Source organism: Sturnus vulgaris, chromosome 3 (assembly GCF_052056855.1).
Source record: "Sturnus vulgaris isolate bStuVul1 chromosome 3, bStuVul1.hap1, whole genome shotgun sequence".
NCBI classification, from domain to species: domain Eukaryota; kingdom Metazoa; phylum Chordata; class Aves; order Passeriformes; family Sturnidae; genus Sturnus; species Sturnus vulgaris.
The window spans coordinates 46,621,503-46,645,015 of NC_142245.1; the positions used below are offsets into that span (position 1 = coordinate 46,621,503).

The window sequence follows — 23,513 nt, forward strand, 5'->3', positions numbered from 1 at the left end:
GCAAAGCTTGTCTAAATTTCTTGACATTTGATGCCTTCAGCTCTTGTTAGTTTTAACACTGCCTCTTCACTAAAAACACAAGAACCTTCTGAAGAAGGCAAAAGTTTCCCTGGTGCCTCTTACTGGACAGGCTTCTATAAGCATGCTAAGGCTGGGATTCACTTCACCTAAACTGGGACACTTAAGTGTTGGTCACCCCAGCCTAAGATGAGCATTGACAGAGTCCAAGGAGAGGAGCAGATCCCACTTGCAGAGATAGGTAGTAGATACACCACCTGCTGAGGGTGGTTTATCAGGGCTCTCTTTAGTCCCAGTTTCATAAGGTGTCTTGCTTTCTGGAAAACTGATCTCCTGCTATCCACTGCAAAAGAAGCTGAAGCTGAGTAGCTGTAAGTGACAGATGGAGCTAAATAGACTTTGCTGAGTGAATTTTAGATTCTTTAAGGGTAGTACATCCTAGTCTAAAGGGTTTGCAGGGGCTTAGTGAGCCTGATGGACTCAGTAGAGCCAAAAGAAAGACATAAGGGCTCATGGTTCTTAGTCTCTTTGGTACACAGATGATTGATAGAAGCTTTGCTGCCATACTTAAATGTTTTTTAAACACTTAAATTAGTGAATTTAGAGGACAAGCATTGAAATAAAATTGTGTCCCAAAATACCGTACATGGATGTACTGTGTTTGAGGCAATGTGAAACCTTCCATGAAATTGTGGATTATGCCTTTAACAGTAAATGTTAAAACGTCAGTTGAAATGAATGAAGGAAGAAAAATGGTAATGAAAAGTTAAATTCTTTTTAATAAGTATATGAGTTATTACATTGGATTCTGTGATTTGGACATATCTTACATTAAGAATTAAAATATAAAAATATTCCAGCATTGCTCATAGGCATGTAGCATATGAAGAAAAATAGAGAAAAATTGTCCAACATTAAAAGATCCAGCCTTGATTTTTTTTTGGCTCAGATGAAACCATTATACCAAATCCATTCCCTGGTTAAAATGTTCTTTTCTTTCTCAGGTGTCTCTGATTTACAATTGATAGTGGATTTTTAGGAAGCGTGGCACTTGATAAAGAGCAGCTTGTTCTATACATAGAACCTCATACTGGAAATAAAAATGTTTATTTTTCGATTATCTTTAGTAGAATATGTAGAATGACATATTTCTGAAATATTCTGGAAGGCCTACTAGTATATCAAATGCAGCTTCTGTGATAACATGATACTTTTTAGTGTCCCAGTACTCTCAAAGTACAGTGGAAGCAATGATAGAATTTCTTCTAAAGAAAAATGGGGAAAATGGAGTTCAGCATATGATCATGAAATCAATATTTTGATTATTTTTCCTTTTGGCCATTATTAAACTACTTTTAACATTTGTTTGGGAAAACGTAGGATTTAAAAAAAACCCACAGAAACATTATTTCCACTGCATAAACAGACATAGCAAGAATTTGTTGATGTTTGGGATTTTTGCCCTTTCTCCTAGTTGAGAGCAGTGAGGCATATCATTTATCCCATGTCATGTAAAATATATCGGTATATTTAGATGTATGAAAGCACAAAACATGAATATACAAATATAAACTTGTGATTTATAGTTTAAGTTTGTCCTTGTGCATAATTTTGTGTGTTGAAGCATTTGAAAGTTAGAGTTGAAGTAGCTGAAACATACTCCTGCTGTTCCAATATTCTTGGTGATAATTTTCCATTTCACTGGCTCATGTACAATAGCTGGTGAGTTTGTTCAAGGGAATAAACAGGAAATAAAAATCGAGCTGTCTCTGAATGTTACATTGCAACATGTACACAAGCCTGAAAGGTATTTTTGCACCTGCTTAATAACATATTTTTGGGACTCACAGTTCACTGCAGCCTTCTGTCACTGCATCTGATTAAAACCTGTGAAGAGTTACCTGCTGGCTGGAGAACCTGGTGATAGAAAGCCATTTTCCTCTGTGCCTGAAAATTCCTTAATGCTTCTAAGTTAGCATTATACAGTGTGTTAGTTCAGTCTTCCAGCTTTTCCGTGAATTGTTCAGCTCCACAGGAAGACTGTGAAGGACTCGAGATAAATGATTAAATAACTGAGTGCCCTGAAAACAGGCGTAGAGAAATTCTTTTAGGAACCTATAATTTTGTACAATTTCAAAAGGCAGGATCAGCACAGAATGCATGGGGATCTGCTTACTATTCTGTTAATACCTGCACAGAGTCTTTAATAACCAAGTCTTCTACCTCAGGGTGCATTCATTTCTTATGCATAAATTGTCAATCCTATGCTACTATTGCACTGAATCTTTCAGTCTTCGTATACTAAAATTATTTTTCATTCTATAACAAAAAAATGGAAATAATTGACAAATGAGAAGTTTGGTGGGAGATCTGGGAATGAAATTCATCTGTCACTTCTGTCAGTTTAGTGTTCTTCCTGTCAGCTGCACTATCCCTACAAAATGCATTTATTTCCTGGTATCTAGATATTATAATTTCTGAGAAATAAAGTTTGCAGTGTAGTGTTTTAAGACTGCTGCAGTTTTAATTTTGTACATTGAGGTTTTGCAAAATAGGTACTTGGGGGCAGGTTAAGAAGAGATAAACGTTGAACAGCATCTCTCTTTGGAGACAGTGGATATTAGTCCGTATTTTGAAGGTACAACCAATATCTGTAACGAAAAAATTATAATCTTTTTTGCATTTGATTATATAGTGAAGATATCTAGGAACTGTGTTTTCAGTGCAAGGATTGCTTGGGGTTTCATAATACATTTCAGCTCCAACGGTGTGATGGACATTTTGTGGTATCTTAAACTGGGTAGAGATTAAATACTGGCAATAGCTCTTTCTGACATGTTCATGGGAAGTTACCACGTCCCATCTTAATGATTTTATTAATGGTCTACAGGAAAGAATAGGTCATAAATCAAAGATGCTCAGAGGAGAAGTTGTGAACAGTAGTCTGAGAGAATTTTTTAAAATGGATTTAGTCTAAGAAGAATTCAGAAAGATGGTAGCCTTCTCATGGAAACAAGGAGATTTGGTAAATGTGTGAAGTGAAAGGGTTAATCTCATAAATTACAGCTTCAGAATGAAAGCAGGGAGAAATACTGATAGAGGATTACATGGCTGAAACAGGTGAAAATGGGAATGAATGTTTCCCCTTGCTACAAAAATAAACACAGTGACAGGTGAACCTTTGGGAATTGGAAGGGAAGGTCGCATGATTGATTGGGCTGCTGCAAAATATCAGTTTGTCAGAGCACTGAATTGGAACAATTCAAGAAATACTGCTGATAAAATATGAAGGGAAGAGAAAGTGAACTAGAGTGGAATGTGCAGACTCGAGCAGATGGTCATATTACAAACTTAGCTGCCTGAGACTGCTCATAAGATCCAAGACTGGAGGCTGATAAACCTTCCCTCACGTATTCTTGCATGAAAGGGATGATGTAGAGAGATTTTCACGGTCTGAATTGGAGTGAGAGGACCTTGTTCATGAAAGAGGTGTGTTTCTAGAGGCTTCTTGCTATGGAACTCATTAATAGGAATATACAGAAAAAAGTGTTTGTTCAGTTTGGGTCTCAGTATTTTGTGACCTTGAACAAATTATTTGCTTTAACAAGTGCCTCTGTCTTCCAGCTGAGATTAATGAGGTATTTCTTAGAAAAGTGTTGTAAAACTAAAACACTTCAGTGATTATTTTCAGATACAGCATTTTCAGATACTGATGAGTCTCGGGATTTATTAGCTGTTGAGTGCTGTGGGGTTATTAAGTCCTTGATATTTGTTAGAGTCAGTTTGCTACCTTCCAAACTGACTCAGATAATAGAGATAATCTTGTGTTTGCCTGCAGAATCTTGTGGACACCTTTTCTAGCATGCTCTCACCTCTGTCTTTACTGCTACTGTTGTTCACTAGAAAAATCAAATATAGCATAGAGATCTCCCAGGCTGTTATCACACCTTTGAGTGCAGAAGAGGCATAGCCTAGAACTAGTGAGTGAGGGTGTAATGCAGTCGATTCTTACCAAATTCCTAAAATAGGTGGAATTACATCAGAGATAAATTTGAAATACTGAGGCTGTTAAGAAGCTGAAATCAGCTCACCAGATGTTTGTGTTTAATTTAGTAGCTACACTTTGTTGCAGATGTTTTCCACCACTTCTCTGTCAACTGTGTCAGGTGCAGAGTTAGCCATTGCTAACTATGGTAACAGACAAATTTATTATTAGACACTGACAGCTGAACTTGGCTTTTTTATTTTAAGATTGTAGGACCACAGGAGCTAATTGGTGAGAAATAATAAAATGAACCATCTAATTTGGCAATATGATCATTAGCAGACACGTTTTTAGTAGAAGTCAATCAAGAGCATGCTAGCACACGCACATGAATGCAGAAACCAAATTTGACACTGTTCCATAATGCCTCAGTGGAATAAAGAGCTGTAAGAGGAAGCATTTGGATTATATGTACATAGCACCTCTGCTTTCAGTGTTGTGTTCATGTTGCTATCACTAGTAAGTAGTTTGCTAGAGGAGGTGGCTAGCATGTGCAGCTGAAGGTTACAGCCACCTTCAGTACCACAGCAGTGCCCAGCCAGATCAAAGCCAGGGCTATGCTTGTTTCTCCATGGAGCACTTCTCAGAGCACGGAAGGTGCAGTTACCTGGTTGTGCTGGAGCTGTGCATTGTGTTTGTTCATTGCCTTCTGATCACACTCTTCATTTCCTTTGGGTGGCTGTGGAATGCACAGACTGGGATGGGCATCTGTCTGAGACACTCTGCAGTGTTGAAGTACAGCTCCTAGATAAACTCTGCTTTGCCATATAGCATCACACTGTCCATGTGGTGTGTAACGAGTTTTTTCCCTCGTATTTAGTGTTTGCTTTCTGATAGGCTCTTTGTTATCATTGTTCTTTAGCAAAGACTTTTTCTGGCAAGTGCAGAATATGAATCTGTGTGACTCAACATGGGTTATTTGGTTATTTTCTTCAGGTTTGGTTTTCTTTTTTTTTTTCCTTTGCTGCTACGTGTCTTTAGTACTGCAGATTGCCATGACATTGCTGTAATGTTGCAAATGGTTTTGATGACTAAGTTAGAACTTTTGGGGGAAGGAGGAGGAGGTAACATGGTTATTGTACTAGCAGCCAGATGTATATTGTATTGTATTGAGAACTACCAGCTAATCTGGTCCTTTGGAATTCCATCTGTTGTGCCTGGGGTTTTCTTTCTCGAAGGAGAATTCCATTGGAATAAGGTTGAATTCTTAGGAAATTACTCCTCCTACAGGATAAAACTAAAACATGTCCAATTAAATGTGTTCAGACCGTTTAGAATTGTGTGACCAGAAAAGTAATCTCTCTTCTTCTCATCCTAAGACAAGTTCAGCTATGCATAAATCATCTTGAAAGAAGTTTTACAGCAATTTTTGTGGTCTTGTAATGGTGAAGCTTCTAAACTGCCCTACTTTATTTTCAGAAAATTTTTCCCTGACTGTCTAACACTTACTTCCTTAATGCAATAAGGAACAGTATTAGCTGTCTCTATTCCACGTTTTACTGACAAAAAAGAAATGTTGCTAAGTTTTCCGATAATCTAAGTGGACTGCATCCCAACAGCTTTCCTGGATAATTCCTGTTTTCCTGTACATATCATCAGTCTTTTTGCTCTCTGTCCTTCCCTTATTCAAAATGAAGTCTAAATGGCTGCATTGCACTATTGCAATGGTGATCTGCAACTAAGGAGATAGTGTAGTTGTGGTTCAAGCTCAGATAAAGTAATCAAAATTTTGTAGCCTTTTCTTATTTGGGTCAGAGTCTTTGTGTTCGGATGTCAGAAGCTCTAGAGTCATTGTCCTAAAGTGGTATTTAAAATTTGGTAGTTTGTTGAAGGCACTGGATGATCAATCAAGAATAGAATTAACAGTGAAGTAATGCTACTCTGAGTGTTGTGTTGCTGTCTTCTATACAATTGTTGAAAAGCTATTTAATCTCTGCTGATCATAGTTCTTGCATGTTAGGTATGTGGTGTTTCATGAATCTTATGCATCAAGGGTTTTGTTTGTTGTCTGCAGGGACTTGGAGAAGGAGAAATACTATCCTAATACTTGTTACTTGACTTGTCTGTTGTAGATTTTTACCTTTCAAAACACAGAAAGGAAGGGGCTCTGGGGCAACTAGTAGTAGGGCTTCTGTCAAGATTTAAAGCACATTATGTTACTCAGATGCCTATAAGAAAAAAAAAGTGACATCTGATTTTTTTTTTTTTTTTTTTTTTTTTGGCTGGTCAGAGGTCTAGGGTCATCTTGGGGGATTGATTTGTGAACCCTTTGTGAACGTTTGCATATGGTTGCCTATAATTATATAAGCCTTGTGCTTGATGACTCACAAGTTCTTTAAACTTTTATTCTGCTCTATTATCTACTGTTTATCTCAACAAGGCAAAAGGAAGTAGAAGTGAAGTTTATAAGTCAAGACGTACTCTACAGTTTCCTTAAGCAGAAAGCAGTTTGTACTGGCTAAACTTCTATTTGTAAATTTACAAAATGCATTAAAGTATGTGTGGCAACTATGGGAGTATTCCCATTGCAGGGTTCAGTTGCACAGCTGAGCAGGAAATCTGATGCAGTGAAGCAGAACTCTGCCTGTGTGGCATTTGAGGGACCTATTAAAAATTGAGATATTAAATTAAAGTCTATCATGAGATCCTGATTTATAGCATAGGGAAGTTGAGGAAATGTTCCATTGACTGCAGTATTTGTCATACAAAACAGCAGGGGTTTTTAGGAATTTGAATGTACAAGCATAACTTGCAAAGTTTAATCTTTGAATGTTGAGTTTTGTAAATGTGACACTCTCTGTTCTCTACACATTTTCAGAATTGGTATATTGTCAGGGTACAGTAGAAACACAGAGTCAGCATTATATCTTTCAGGGAGGTGATTATATATAATCAGATTGTGAAGAGCACAGCAAATTATTTAAATTAGTAATAACTCATGTGTTATTTGTTGCATTCTCTCCACAGGACTAAAATATAAAGTATAAAATCTAAAATCAAGGAAAATACTTGGAAAAGGTTCCCTGTTTTCTTCATGAAATGGAAGGAAAATACAAATGTTATAGTTGTGATGAGTTTAATCACTTTGGGCTGAAGCACATACAGTGTTTCTAAATAATTTTATTGCTTGTGGTAATATTTATCTTCACCTTTTCATGCAGAGGATTGTAGCAATAGTAGAAACTCCAATACTGTGCTTTTCTTGCATAGTTAAAATAAAACACTTGGAGGTAGTAATGGGGTAGTTTGTAAGAGGAGAGTGACATACTGTAGGAAAATATATTTTCATTCTCAGAGAATGGAGGAAAAAAAAATTACTCAGTTTTTCTTATCTTTTGACTCCCCACTAAACCATTGCCAGATATGAATGAATTCAGAAGTTATCAAAATATATGAAATGATTAAAAGTTTAAAGGACTACAATGTGCAGAATAAAAATAAAATCAAACATGATGAATATTTAAAAAAACCCAACCAAACAAACCACCAAGTATCAGGTTTCCAGAAAAATGCCACAGCAAATACTTCACCCTCTAAATCCCAGATATGTCCATGTTGAAGAGGTGCTAACAGCTATTGCACTGTAGATGTGCCCACCTGTGGGAATTACCAGACAAGTGTAGTTCTTTAATAGGAATTGTCATTGAGAAGGTTAAGGATTAGTCAGAACTGACTTTACATGGGAGGTAACAATTTTCAGGGTTTAATAGGACAGAGTAACGCTATTACAAGGAAATATATGCATGCATATATGTGTGAACAATATGACAAAAATATATCTACATACACATACATATGTATACATATGTGGTTTTGTCCAGTCATAACTTTAAATTAGTGTTTTTGGAAAAGTAAACTGTAGTCAGAACATTCATATTGGAATAACATACCCAGATCTTGACATGAGAAATTAACCTTTCTTCTTGACTGGGTGGTATATGTTTAATGTAATCTTAGGAGACTTGAATGTATTTCATAGAGAAGTCAAATAATTTCTGCAAATGAAAGTAAATGCTATTAAGGAGCTTGAGAACTTCCTATTTTAATATGATACCTTGAGATATCAAATAACTCAACATTTACAGATTTGTTTAAAAGGCACTAACATTATTGTCAGGAACTCTGCATTGCCTCTATCCCCCTGAATTTTCAGTCATGTATGAAGAGAGCTGATGTATTTGCTTAACTTTGGAAAGCTACAGTTACAGCTGTTTGAACTATAAATTACGTTGATCAGTTCTAATCTGACAGAAAAAGTTATGATGATCTAATATCAGAAGATAATAGGAAGGAATGAACCAATTTGAGGCATCTTATAATTCAAGATGTAAGAATATCTGAAAGATATTTGTCTTATTGGACATTTAGTATGATGCATATTGTAGTGTTCTTCATAGTAGAGCAAAGCGACCTTCAGTGAAGATCTCTTTGGTGTGACTTCAGATAAGAAAATAATGCATTCTTAGCTCTCCTGATACTGGAACTGTTTATCATTTGCTGATTTGAAAAAAGGTTTAGAAAAACACTGCTGAGATGCTTACCCACTTAGCAGTCTGCTTTAAAGAAATGTAATGGAATCATGTATGTCAATATAATTCTGCAACACAATCAAGTTCAATATCTGTAGGAATCTATGAACATGTAGTCAGTAAAAGTTGGAAGACTGTATCTAATGTGGAGCTTATAATAGGTAATTCTATAGTGATGGGAACAGAAATGCAAAGTAACTTAGAACTCTGTGTGTGTGACACATCGTTATCTGTAATTACCTTTCATGTGATCTGACAATGGCATCACATCTTAACCTTCTGTGCCAGTTGTTTCAACTCCACCTGGGCTAGAACAATAAGTTCCACAACACCGTGACTCCATGGCCTGAATTAAGAGAACATTTATTGCGACCATCTCCATAGAAAACAAAATATGAGAGAGTTAAAATTTGATTTGTTTTAATGAACATGTCCTGTCAACCCAGAAACAAACTTTGGAAAAGGGTATGTGAGGGTGATTTGATTTTCATGAACTTGTAAGCATTTCTTAATAAAACGTCTTGTTTTGTTTGCCAAGTACATAACAAAATAATGCATGTATGCTGTACACTGCACAGAGAAGGAAGGGGAAAATATTTGCAAAATGAACTGAGTAAGTTTGTGTGTCAGGAAATTTAGTAGTTGCTATACTCCTGTCCTTAATCCTCCAACAGTCAGCATCTGCATTATGCATGTATGCTTGGTACTTGAGCTTAATTGGTTTGCAGGGAAGGCTATGATACATTAGATAATTAACTAAAATTAAGTGTGTCAGGGACTTGCCCCAAACCAACTTATATTTTTGCTGCTGTCAGCTTAGAATAATTTTTGTAGATGGGATATGTAGAACACTTTTCAGATGTTCTCTAAAAACCTAGCATACAATGGTAGAAAATGGAGCATTACAAAACAAAATTGGTGGTTCATTTCAGTAGAAAGTAGCCTTATTATGTTGTTTGCTTCTGGCTGTGGAAGAACAATGTTAGAATCTTCTTTAGCGACCCTTTTTGGAGACAACTCCAGCACAATAGGGACAGGGTTACTGAAATTTCCATTCTACTGGGTTGGTTACCTCAGGAAGAAAGGCTAGGAAGAGAAAGAAGGAGGCGAATGTATTTTTGTAGCTTTAATCTAACACTACTATTTTTAACCTGAAAAGAAACTTTATTTGAATCCAGTGTAATTAAGATTAGGAAATAGTAATGTAGTGCTTTAAATTTTTTTTTTCATTTTTAGTACTTTAATTTTTTTTTTTTTTAATTAACACAACCGCTTACTCTCCCCCCCAGATGCTCTGGTTGTTAATAGATGATGTTACATTTACAAAGAGTACATAGCAAAGCTGTTAGGTCTGTATGTGTGGTCTCTTCCATCCTTGATACTGGCCTTCAGGGATTTTTCTTTGTCAGCTACAATTTTACATTGCGAACTTCACCAGTACCAGATGCATGTATTACGTTTTTTGGATTTAATGCCTGACTGGAAACAGTTATCACTTTTCACCTCTGCAATTGTCTGTGGATTGCAGCATGGGCACTGTTGCTGGTATACAAGGAAAATTGCTTTACCTATACTTACCTTTTCCATATGGGGACAATTAGAAGGAGTAACAGGAATGAATTTTTCCAAATGTCTGATTAAACCTCATGTAAGCTCCTGTTTTTTTTCAGATTGAGATACACTTTAATTTAGTCTGGTTTAATTATTTGAGTGAAGTAAATGGAACCAAATGGAAAAAGTACCTTATTTCAGAATGACTGTTTATGGATGGCTTCAAATTATTCAGTTCAGTTTAAATTCAGGCTTTTATTTAATTTGATGAACTTTTCTGAATGTCTCTCTGTAGCAAGCTGCCTATTAGAACAACTCCTTTTTGGTAAACATTCCTGCTTTAATGCATGCATTTTTGTAGTCTCAGCCTGTTCTGCTTCCAGTTGCATGCTTCATCCTGTAGGTTTTTTTTATTTATTGAATTTTGTTTACAGTGTTAAGTATGGCCTCTTCATAATCATTAATTTGAAATTTATTATTGGAAACTCATTGATGAATTGGCAGAATCCATAAGGGGGTGCTAATTTTTCTATTCTAAAACAGAAAATCTTTGCTAGGAAATAGACTCATTGCAACATTTTTTTTTCTTTAACTTGAATCATATTTCTACAGAGATTCTCCGGCTACTGATTATGTTACTTAGAAGAACTGTGATTTAAATAAGGGCCTGTTTTTTGGGGCTTGTTGATAAGATCTTTAACTATTACTACATGTAATTAGTTCTGTAAAATTTTAGTTAATACATATTAAGGACTAAGGAACACATTCTTTGCTTTGCTGCATGCAGGATATCATTGGTTCCTCCTAGACCCTCCTTTCTCGGAAATACTGAGCAGCACTATGGGACCACTGTCCTAATAACTTATTTTCCCTTATAATTCTGAGTATTTCCTGTCTCTCTTTATATGCTTGCACATTAGGATAAGCACAGAGCACTTAATTGGCAAGTTCATAAAAGTCTATTAAACTCGGTATTAGATAGTTGTAGTACTTGCTCTGATAAGCTTTAGCTTATTCATCGTGCTTTTATTATCTTCTATCACAAAGTCTTCCTTGCTCGCAAAAGGCTCAGCAAGTCACCACACTTCCTTCTGTTAAGAAACTGTGGGTAGTTCACAGTTTTTACAAGGAGCAGCAGTGAATAGACACTAGCTTTTTGGAAGAAAAAATCTGTTATTTACACAAGATTATACTTTTCAACTTACTGTAAAAACACTAAGTTATGAACTATATATACAAAATTACTCTGGAGGTAGGAAAAATATTTTTTCTTTTGTTTACATATTTCTTTACAACCTTCTAAGCAAGTTGCACTAAATAGAATATGTGCAGTATATACATAAACGAATTAATTCAAATGTATATGGTACCTGTCAATTAATTGATCTTTAGCTTTTCTACTTCTTCGCTTGTATGACTGACCTATGAAAGAAATACTAATTATTGTGTACTTTGCATGTAGTTAAAATAAAACTCCTTCTCTAACTTTTATTATCAGGACAGGCAAACAGAAAAAGCGAAACTGCAAAAATATGCAGTTATTATAATTATTTTAATTGATTTACCCACATTTACAATTCAAAATAAAAAATACACTGAAGTTTGATTCTACTTGTGATCAGGGGCAACAGTTTGTGCATTTAACAGTGATTTTCTAAAAGCTTCCATAGGTCTTTTTGTGTCAGAAATATAACCTTAGTTCTCTTTTTCCTTGTTTTTTTTGGTAGGATGATGAGGTGGTTCTGCAGTGCACTGCAACCGTTCACAAGGAGCAACAGAAATTGTGTCTTGCTGCAGAAGGATTTGGCAACAGGCTTTGCTTTTTGGAATCCACGTCGAATTCTAAGGTACCACGGAGTGTTTGAATTGTCATTTCATGTCACAAAGCAAGGATAGTTGTAACATTGCTTGCTTTGATGTAATATACACAAATCTGTCAAGGAGAAGGGACAAATCAAATTGTCAATAATATAAGGAATATTTAATGCCCATTCAAAGTTTAATTGTTCCTTTGTTCTTTGGCTGGACTCTAGTGTGGTGTTTTCTGTTCTGGGTTTCCTTTAAAACTAGTTAGCTGCAGAAGTCCACCCCAAATAATATGCTTGTTATTTTGCTTGTCTGAACGCAGTTGTAGTAAGCCACAGAGCAACTTTTGTGTACTGCAGCTCGAAAGACAAGTTGATTGCTCTGACTCTAACTCCACAGAAAAGATGGCAATTATTATATTTGTGGTAAGTTTTTATTCTGTGGTGTTTATATTGAAATGATTATTACTTTTAGACCTGATTCCCTATCTGAACATAGTGCAAGTATCAAAATTACCTCATTGAACATATTTTATCTAAGCCTCCTCCAACTCTGGTATATATGCAGTAGATAGAGTAGTTTGAAAAAATAACTGCTGTTTATTGCAAATAAGGGATTTTGCTTCACAGTCACATATGCTCAAATAAATGTTATGAAGACAAAAATGGGCCTCTTGAGGGAAGAACTAGTTTTGTGGACAAAGTAATGGATATACTTGGACATTTTATTCATAGAAAGGGAAGAACATTGTTTAACATGTTTGTTTTTTCTTTAATTAAAACATAAATATTCAATAAGAAAATATAATAAAGGTAAAGCATCTGGAAAGACATCTAGAAAGATTTAGAACAAAAAATGATGGTTATCTTGCCAGCTTTCATAATATCACTTTGATTTTCTCTGATACTTCACAGATTAATGTTTCATTTTCTGTCTCATCATTTTGAATGTATTATTCATAATAATAAATTTTTCACTAGGATATTAATGATTCATTATAATAGCAGTGATCTTGATGAAGTAATTCATGCTGCTCTGTTTTAAATGAATCTTTTTAACAATAAAAATGTGCTAGGATAGAAGTGGTTGTAGTGCTAGTTGCCTGTGAGGCCTGAAAGATCTGTTTAATGAATTTGTTATCATTCAGTAAGTTTGGATATTAAATCTGCAGTCTCTCTCTCACCATATAAAACTCCTGAATATTCCTGTCTTTAAGGAATGCAGTGTAGATTTCATATCAGTTTTGTGTGCTTGTTTGCTGATGCTGCTTTTTCTCCTTGTTTTATGAAACAGTCTGTATTCTTCTCATTCTTCATGAGCTTGAGGATAAAAAAAGCAAACAAAAGAAAGCCCATGCAGTTTGTCTGTGCTTTAATTTTTAAGGGCAGACAGTTTCTAGGATGAACTCATCTGAAGTCATTTGTAGATATAAGTACTGAGGGAGCCATAAAATTATCAAATCCTTAAAGCAAAGTTAACTATAAATAAGGGTAAATAAAAATGGTTTTATTCCTCATGTCTGTATACATAGCATGTTACTATTGCATTATATAAGAAGGAACATAGGAAATATTCAAAGAGGTATGTGATAATTTGAAAATAGTCCCAACAGAGTTCTTGAGCCTATTAAAAAAATTCTGTGCATCTCTTAGAGGCTGTTTTCCAGTTAGAGTGGGATTGTGATGCATTTGATGCAAACAGCAGTGAGGCATCTGATTTACAGGCAGGGATCAAGGATGGGATGCAAACCCAAGCACCTGTAATAGGCCAAACACGAGTAATAGGCTTGATCTATCATCCTGGACGTGAATTTTTGAGAGTGCTTGTTACTATCCCATGCTTTTCTCCAATATCTTTCAGGATGTGGGTTCTCACAGTGTAGCTGATGTTTTATTAGCACAAATTCTTTGTGTGCACTTTCCTGCCCCGGGATCACTAAATAGTTCACATTACTTAAGTAATGGTCAAATTGAAGATATATTTTAATAGAATAATTTGGTAACTGCTGACTATTAATACTTCTCTCTCTACAGCCATAACACTGGGAGATAAGGCAAAAGATGCATGTGCAGGCAGAGTAAAACAAGATCATTCACCTGTTCCCATGAGCAGGCAGGTGTTTATCTCGAGGAAAGCAAGGCTGCATCATGCACCATGGTGGCTTGTGAAGACAAATGCTGTCATTCTGAACACCTTCTGCTTCCTTTTTCATCCCCCCTGCTCTGTAGGCCAGGCATGAGGTCATATGGTCTGGAATATCCCTTGAGTTGGTTGGAGTCCCCACTGTGTCCCCTCCCAGCTCCTTGTCACCTCTGGCCTGCTGGCTGGTGGAGGGGGTTGAGGAGCAGAAAAGGTTTTGACGTATTGCAAGGCTGCAAATTGCTCAAATTAACCCCATATCTTGAAGAACAAGATAATAGATAAGCAAGACATCAGGTCTAAATTATGCCTAATTTTATTAATAAGACACAGTCCTGAATATAAAACATACAGATTTGCCCAAGATAAACTCATGACTACCTCATCTGCAGAGGTGTAGTAGCTCGAGAAAAATATTTCTCTTTCAATTTCTACCAGTTTCAAAGCAAATCTGTCTCAAAACAGATCTTGTTCTAGGAATAGGTTGGAAGTGTCAAGTGTATAACAATATCAGATTTATAAACCATCAACAATTTTTGACATTGAAAAAGTTGCAGCAGGAGGAATGACAAAATCCAAAGAAGACATGCTGAAGACAAAATTTAAAATTCTTACTTTCCTTAGCTCATGCAATTATTTCTTCAGCAAGTTTTGTCAAATCCATATCATGAATTTTTATTTTGTAAGTAAGAAGAAAATAAGTGATGGCTGTCAGAAAAAAAGGCAAAAGTGTCATTTTTGTGGTTTAACCCCAGCCAGCAGCCAAGCCTCACACAACTGCTCACTCACTCCCAGGGATCACGGAGGGAATCAGAAGGGTAGAAGTGAGAAAGCAGAAAAGGCCTTGGCTCTATGTAAGCCCTGCTCAGCAATAACAAAATCATCTCTACATTATCAACCCTGTGTTCAGCACAAATCCAAAACACAGCCCCCTACCAGCCACTGAGAAGAAAATGAACTCTGCTCCAGCCAAAATCAGCAGACCTGTAAACTTCCTTTTTGGCAGTCATCTGTAGGTAAATTTATTTCATCGTTGTTTGCTGTACTTCTAAATTAATTCCTTGTGTGGAAGACCATCCCTTTTATTAAAGCAAAAATTAAGATTAATTAACGTATTTCAAGATTAGTGAGATCAGTTTCTTTACATTTGAATGTTAGTTGTTGCTTTCTATATGTAAACAGATTGGTAATATGAAGAAGTCCATTCATTAAAAGATTATGTTGTCTGCTAGTGAAGTAATTTTTCTTTAGATTTAAATAGTGCATGGATTGCTGAAAAGCAAACAGGGAGCTGTGTTTTAATAGCTTCTGAAAACTATTCCTGTCCATAGTGTAGAATGAAAAAACTCAGGTCTGGGTCTGTCACAAAGGTGGTGTTGATCCCTTGTGAACTGCTGCACAGCAGAACACTGAAAGCTGAGTTACACTTTTCTAAATGGCATAAGGTTTTGGGGTTTTTTTCCCCGTTTTTATGGCAGGTGGTAAATTCATATTAATTTCATTATGCCCCCAGGTATGGACCTACTTTGCATCATTAAAAAGTACTGATAAAAGCTATATGTGGGGTTTTTTTCCCTCTTGAAGTCTCTGTAATTTGGACTTGTTAGAGGGGAGGATAACATAATGAGGGTTTTTGAGGGTCTAAAAGGGCCTCCCGAGTTGGTTTTTGCTTTTCTTTTTTCTTTTTTCCTTCAACTTCTGGAAGAAGGCAGTGCCATGTGTGATCCTGTGGTTTGATCTTTTTACATATAATAAGTTACAGTGCTGAGAGCAGAGTCCAGGAACTGATAATAATTCTATTTGTAAAGTTAAGGAGGTATTTCACATAAAAGTAAGACTTTGACATCTTATTTTCCATTTTATTTTTGAAGAGTCTCTTCTGTGTCACACCAGAAAGATTCTTGGTATTTGGTGCTGGACCAGTGTAGGTCAGTTGGTTGGGAATTGTGACTCCATTATCCAGAGTGTGCCAGTGATGCCCTGTTATTTGTTGGCCCCTAGATGCTACTGTTGTGTAAGAAAATAAAGCGTGATGGTAAGACTGACAGTATTTCTTGTGCTGACAAATACAAATAATTGGATTTTTATCTTTGCCCTTTTTTTGGTCAGATGAATTGTCAGGAGCTGGACAGGTGGATATGTTGAAAAGGAAGTGGAGAGGACTGGAGAAGGTTATACCTGGCAGACAAGGCTACATGAAAATATGGTTCTTTAGTATTTATGCAAGCTGTTTCCATGCCAGCAGTCAAATTCTGTATGGATGTGTCTGGAGAAGGGTGTCATCCTGACTGGTGGGGCATTGGCCTGAACTCCTGTACTCTGGGAGAAAAACTCTTTTCTGTCTTTGTCTTTCAGAGTGTAACATCTGAAGGCAAGGGTTGCCTTCTTTTTTTGTCTTTTACAGCAAACATATTCTCAGTGGCCAAGACAAATAGTCTGTCTCCAGAGAGACTCAGTCTGAAACTCTTTCTGACAGCTGAGAAGCAGTATCTACAGTTTTTGATTGTGTAAATCCAAATAGATAAAAAAGCATATGGTGTCCATTAACATATGGAGACAAGTAAATGTTTTTTGAGCAGTTACTGACATAATGAAATAGAGAGTTTTTAAAAAATTGATTCACTCTGAGAAATTAGATCAGTGTTGTTTGCTTGTATTTACATTGGGTCATTCTGTGAATATGCCATTTAGTAAGGTGGTTGATTGGATTTTTTTTTTTAATGTAATTGCCGTGGTTCATTTCTGTACACGTATTTCCACGTCATCCTTTTAAAATAACGAAAAAATTTTGTCAGGGCTTTGTAGCTGCACCTCTAGGCCCATTTAATTGCTTTTGTGTCATGTTACCTAAACGAATATATCCATTTAATGGTAAAGATGGTATTTAATCTTATATATTCTTATGTTCAGAGGACTCAATTTAGCAGACTTTGACTAAAACTGTTAATTTCAATAATTTAAATTAAGAGAATTTATGAATACTTATACATTACTTAGCCTACTTGACATACAAAAATTAGACACAGGTGGATGAAGTCTTCATAGGTGTAGATCAGACAGGATTTTGTTCAGTGAGTCATTCTTTTCCAGTAAAATGCTCTGTGGGAGTAAAGTAAATAAGAACAGTGTTTCACAACATTGTATGTAGTTTTATGCAACATAGGATTTAAAAATTTTTAAATTTTATCTTTATTATTTATGTATATCCAATTCAGTTTTTACTTCTTGTAAATATTGTGTAAATTTTGAGCCTAAATGCAGATTGGTAGTTATACCCATCAGACCTGATTGTGATCCTTGCACTTAGTCCCTGAAACCAACATAAATATTTCTTGAGATGGAAAGTGAATAATTTAAAATGAATATGAAATATTTGGACTAGGAAAAACACTGTCAGATCACCATGGCTGTGAAGCAGCAACAGAAATATGGCTTTATATCAGCTGAAAATGGTGGGCATTGTTATTAGTCATAACAATACAGTTTAGCATATTACTACTGTCACTTGTAACTCAGGTAGTTTTTAAAAAGGAAACAAAATGTGTGATATCAAGCATGTCACCACAGATTAAACAGTATAATAATAGATCCAATCTGTGAAACCTTACTATTTTAATTTTTCATTATATCTCCTGTTGAAGGAGTTATTTGTAGTTTTAAATTCACATAGGAATGGATTATTTCTGATCTTAAAGAAATACCTTTTATCAAATCTAGTTTTGCCAGAGATATACATTGAGTTTTAGCTTAATAAGGCATTATTTGCTATGAAATATGAATTTAAAGCTCTTTCTGTCTTCAGTTTCTCTGTCTTCTATCTGTACATTCATGAATGGGAAAGAGTTTATTTTTAAATCATGCTCAATTAGTTAATATTTTTAAAAGTAAGACATTATTATAGGCCAGTTCTCTGTTTTTTGGGGATAATCCTGAATTCTTAGTACTAATTATTTAGAACCCATGGAGTTTTATTAAAAGACTTTAAATGTATTATGTACTTGGGGTTTTCTTGTCAAAATGTATTTTAGAAATATGTAATTTCGATATGTAATCGATAAAGCACCTGGGAAAAAACCTTCAAAGCAAAGTTCTGAATTCCTAAATATCCTGGTAGAGTTCATGACATGTAACCTGAACATATAGTGACAAAAGCTGAAAGATAGAATCAAAGTAATTTTGTAGGACAGTTTCTAGAAACTTCTAAAAATCTGCCAGTTTGCTGTGATTTATTTTCTGAGTCCTAACATTTTTAGTACAGTTCCTAGTAAAAACGAAAGTTCTTATCATTGCATGTTGGATTTACCTGTTTGCATTTTGAACAGTCTGTTGAAAGCAGTGCCCTTATCCAAGTGCACAGTTGATGGATTTTGGTGGTTGGGGTTGGGTTTGTCTTTTTCCCCATTTGGCATACGAGTCTTGTGACTCCTTAATAATCTTGGGACTATGTGTTAAAAACTGCAAACAGATTACTTGTCTTCACCAAATGCACTAACTGTAATAAAATACAATAAGAAAGTCCTTGAAATATAAATAAGCGATATTTAGTGGAAATCCAAATTATTTTGAGGTAGGAGTTCTTATTTAGGTACATTCATGTCTGCTGCAAGTTAGAGCTGCTGGCTTTTCGGTGCAGGCACAACCCCAGAAGCTTCAGGCTTGCTGCCTTACCCTGGGAAACTGAACATTGCAAGGTTACACAGTTGGCATGTTCTGCCAGGTCTCCTGGAGCTCAGCATTTCAAATATTTTCTCTGAAGGTTTTAGAGTGAAATGTACTTCATTAGTACATGCAGAGTAGTTACAAAGCAGTCATTTGAATTTTAATTAGACTGATATGTAGCTGCACATCTGAAAACCTGAAAAACCATTCATAAATCTGTGTTTCAAGCTAGGAACAGATAAAAGTATAAATGCTTATTTTGGGCCTTTTAGATCAATGTTCGTCTAAAACAGCAGTTTTAAATTAGCTTTGTACCCCTTCTTAGCACTTCAAGTCATGGTATTACTACTTTGTACTTGGTATTTTTAAGAACTGTTAGGCTAAATCTGGTTCAGCGGACTCCTGTGAATAATCCTAGCCCAATGGGCTCTCAGAAATTAGGACAAAGAAATATGGCCTATTAATGAGTGAATCTGTTTTTATTTGAGGTATTTGAGATATTGAGCATATCTGAAACAAAATGGAAAAGAGTATCAAATATGTTTTTGTTTATTTCTTAAGAATTTTTGAAACAGACCTTTTGGGTCGTGAATTCAAAGATTTTAGACCTCACCTCCTGGTTATTTCCCCATGAAAAAGGAGGAAGATTATTTGTGTTTTTGTTGCAACTGAAGGAATGCTGTAACTTGCTGTCATAACAAGAGTATTTTCAACATTAAATTAAGAGTGTTAGTTTATAAGTAGTCTGAATTGGATGAGGGAGGTTGGGCAAATGGAAGTAGTTTGGAGTTGGAAGATGTATGCTTTGTGACCCTGTGTTTGAAACCTAAATGCAAGTTGTTTTAGTAGCTTTCCTAGTGCTGTCTGTTGGGTTACCATATACAAATACAAGAAGAACTTTTTCTGGTTTCACAAACAAAAGAACAGTTTCTTTATTTTGCATTAAAAAAACCAAAGGCCAGATGGTAAAAGAAGTTATTATGCTCTTAAAGATAATGCATAAATGCACAAGATAACAGTTCAGGCTGCTTTTCCTGAGTGTTTAATTATTTTTGAATAATTGCTGAATGTTTGCTGTTTGATTGAAAACCTGTAGATAAGAGATGGATATGCATATGTGAAAAATGCTAATCAAAGTCTTTGAGCTTTAACTCCTTCCAAGTTCTCTTTTTCTTCCCTACTGGACATAAAGAATGTATTTAGGAGTGGGAAGTTTATTCCATCTTCCCGATGTTTGTACTCCTGTGTTGACATATTTACAAAGACAGCATCCACAAAAGTGTTGCCTTTTCATGAACAGTGACTTTTTACATGCAGTTAAAAAAGTAAAGGAAACCAATGTCACTGGACTGATTTCAAATGTCTGATATAATCTTCCCTTAACAATACTGCAAACTCTACTTCTATCCCACATCTAAATGTCTTTTAGTAATAACAGGGAGTTATGAATTTCAAGTTTTCTTGGTGTTTCTCTGAGTATGGACCAGTTATATTTGCACAGAACAATGTTTACAGCTGGCAGTAAGGCAATAATTGACAGAAATGCAAATCAAAATCAACAAGTGTTCAAATGGCTTTAGATAATGTAGGATGAATTAGTTTTGACAGTTTAAGATGCTTTAGACAGCCAAGGTATGTATTGATCTTTAAAAGAAACAGCAAGGACAAGCTTTTTCTAGCACAGGACTTATATGAAAGGTTGGACAGAAGTTCCAGAAAGCAAACAAATATTCTGCTCAGTACAATATGAAATATGAACTGACTTTCCAAGAAAGCATTTGAGTGCCCATTTTTCAATAAATTAGAAAGCCCAGTAATACAGAATTTCTCCTTCTAGTGTGTGCAAATCGATTATTAGCAAATAAAAAGGCCCATAGAAATTAAGTCAAATTGCAATAAGATCTTTTTTTAACTGAATAATTTTCAATATATAATTCAGAATGATTTGCTTCACATTACAGAGGTGGATGTATGTATTTTCTAAGGCAATATATTTTTTTAAAATATAATTTTAAACTGTCTTTCCCATGAGAGAGCTGATGAGACATCTCCTTTCCTTCATTTAATGCCAAGTCAGGGGTGACTCAGAGCATAAACTGTCAGTGCCCCATTCAGCAATATAAGACTTTCTTAGGTACACAGGTTGACCACTGATTTCAACAACATACAATGGAAAATATGATAGTTGAAATCTTACAACAAAATCCTTAAAAGTGAAAATTTTGTGTCTGCTATGTTTTTTAGTTGATAATTTATGAGATAGATAAGAAGATTTTATTTGCTTAGACATGGTATTTCATGTTTACTGCAATGTAGATGAATTGCTCATAAGAGCTGGTATTCTCAAAGGATTAGTATTTGTGTTTATTTGGATGTCATTTTTACGTGTGAAAATTTTACTGTGAAGATTTCAGATATGGGATAAATATAACAGTACAAGAATCTCCGCAAATAATGGTTATTTGATTATTATGCAGGGGCAAGAACTTCCACTGACACAGGTCAGGCTGTGTCACTTATTGCAGGCACAAAACATGTGCATGTCTGCTCTATTTGATCCTGAAAGGTTGCAGGGTTGCTACTTAAAAATAAGATTGCTCTAATGTGTATGGTTTATATTAAGTCTGGTCAGGGATTAGGAAGATTTTCCTTTTGGGTATCTGCGATGTTTTTCAGAGAGGGACAAAATAGTATTTTATAAAGGTCTTCTTTCTGATGCTGCAAGAATCCAAGGGTGACTGCTGCCTTCCACGTTCTAAAGCAACTGTACCCTCCCAACTGGTAATATCCCAGATTTTTCCATTCCTTTTTGCAGTAGCCACAAATACAACATAATCTCTAAGAATAAAAGGGAATGTTGAAGTTTTGAATAATGCACATAAGATTAGCATAATAAGATAGAATTTTCAGGATTAATATGAAGATAAACCATGTTTTGTTGATTTGGATGTGTGCCTAGACCCTCTGTAGCACTGTTGATCCTATGAACTTTTCTTATTTTATTAATCAGCATGAAATTTTCCTAATTACCCTAAAAATTAACACATTTTCACTCCGTTAGGATGATACACAATTAATGTTCATCTAAGCTTCTGGCTACAGAAGCAAATGTTGTGATGGGAGTTGAGCTGATTGACCAAATTTATCCATCAATGCTGCAGTGTAGTTGTGTGGCTCCTTACCTAATATCGCTTTTATCTGTTGCTAAGAGTTTTAAATTTTCAAAAAGGAGATAAAAAGGAAACAGCTGTCAGTAATGTAGATATATGGGACTTATATCCTTAGGTTAGAAAGAAGACTAGAGGGAAGAGATGGAGGGTAAGAGGAAAAAGCCTCTTATCCATTTAAAGATGGAATGTAGGCAGCCCTTAATCTATACAGAAAGTGAATACCATACCAGGAATTACAGCTTCCAAGAGATTAAGATAGTCTGCTCTGTTAACAATGGCCTCAAGACCTTTGACAGATTTCAGGATCAAAGCTATTTCCAAAGAACAAAAACTGAAAAATTGTAAAATGAAACTTTGAAACTGTTTTGAGCGTAAAGGAAAATACTGTAATTGTATTTAAGTAAGAACATCTGAAGTAGAAGTAGGTTTCTTATGGATTTTTAAAGAAGATTGTGAGAATGAGAAACCCCCATGAATCAGGTTCCTTCTGTCCCTTCAAGTTTGTATAGATTTAAGTTTCAGGCACACACAGTTTTCTTTGCTGGGAGCTCTGTTACACAGTGACCAGCAAATGACATTTCACTATCTGAAAATAAAAGTGGGGTAGGATTTTTTGTCTTCACAGCTGTGAAAACTCATAGAGGATAAAAACTAGTAACTCCCTGTAATCAGAAGAAGACTACCATGAAGAATGTTCGATGTATCAACAGAAAGTGTGCTCAGTGTATCAAGGTTTTTTCCAGCACTGGTTTTATCAAATCTACTGCTTCACTTATGGTAGACTTCTGCACTCAGAGATCTGGACAAGATGGAGGAACTTTATAGATGTGACCAGAGAGAGTATTTTTAAGAGAATTAAAACAGTCAGTTGTTTAGGTCAGATTAACAAGGCATAGGCATATGTGGCATAGGCAACCAACACAATTCAAGAGAGCCACTGAGGACATGGAGCTGTCTTGTGTTTTAAGATTTGAAAATGAATGATTGCCATGTATTTGTGTCTGACCTCAGTTCCACCACTACCTGGTTCTCCTGTGTTTGTCTCCTTTTTTTTTTTTTTTTTTAAGTTTTCTCTCCTGAAACAGTTTTCTTATGGAAAAAGGACTCTTTTGAGCTTTCAAATGTTAACAAGAAACTTTTCACTATGCAAAAATGACATTTTTCAGGAAGCAGAACATGCCCCACATTTTTGAAGTTTTTCCTAGAAAAGGTGAAAAGCTTACTTGTGACAAAAACCCTCTCCCTTATACAATTGCTCTTCCTAAATCATGAGGGCCTTACAAGTTTTAGGTGTAGTAACATAAAAAGTTTTGAATGCTGAGAATTTCTCTGCTTTTGAGGGAAACAACTGCTTGGGATGCAATGTCCTATAAAAATCTCACACAGAAGGGGGTGGTTTCAGACTGAAACAGTCAGAAGCAGCTGATGGCAAACTTTCTGTAGGAGGTGTCCAGGCAACCTTCACAGTCTGCTCATGGTAAACACATGGAAGCTTGACACTGCTCCTGGAGGAGTTCTAGGGAGAGGACAGTGTTACTTCACTCCTCTATACAGAACTGAAACCGTAAGGCTCATAATTCATTCTCTGTCTTTTCT

The 23,513-nt window shown here is 35.6% G+C and overlaps 1 protein-coding gene across 10 annotated transcripts in view; it reads left to right on the forward strand.

The window, feature by feature from the left end:
* RYR2 (ryanodine receptor 2) overlaps nt 1–23,513 on the forward strand; it is a 377,449-nt gene that overhangs the window by 80,522 nt on the left and 273,414 nt on the right. For all 10 annotated transcript variants that reach the window (XM_088161537.1, XM_088161539.1, XM_088161542.1 and 7 more), the window contains exon 2: nt 11,871–11,990. In XM_088161537.1, coding sequence (XP_088017663.1) covers nt 11,871–11,990 — 120 coding nt within the window. The remainder of the gene's footprint in view (nt 1–11,870; nt 11,991–23,513) is intronic.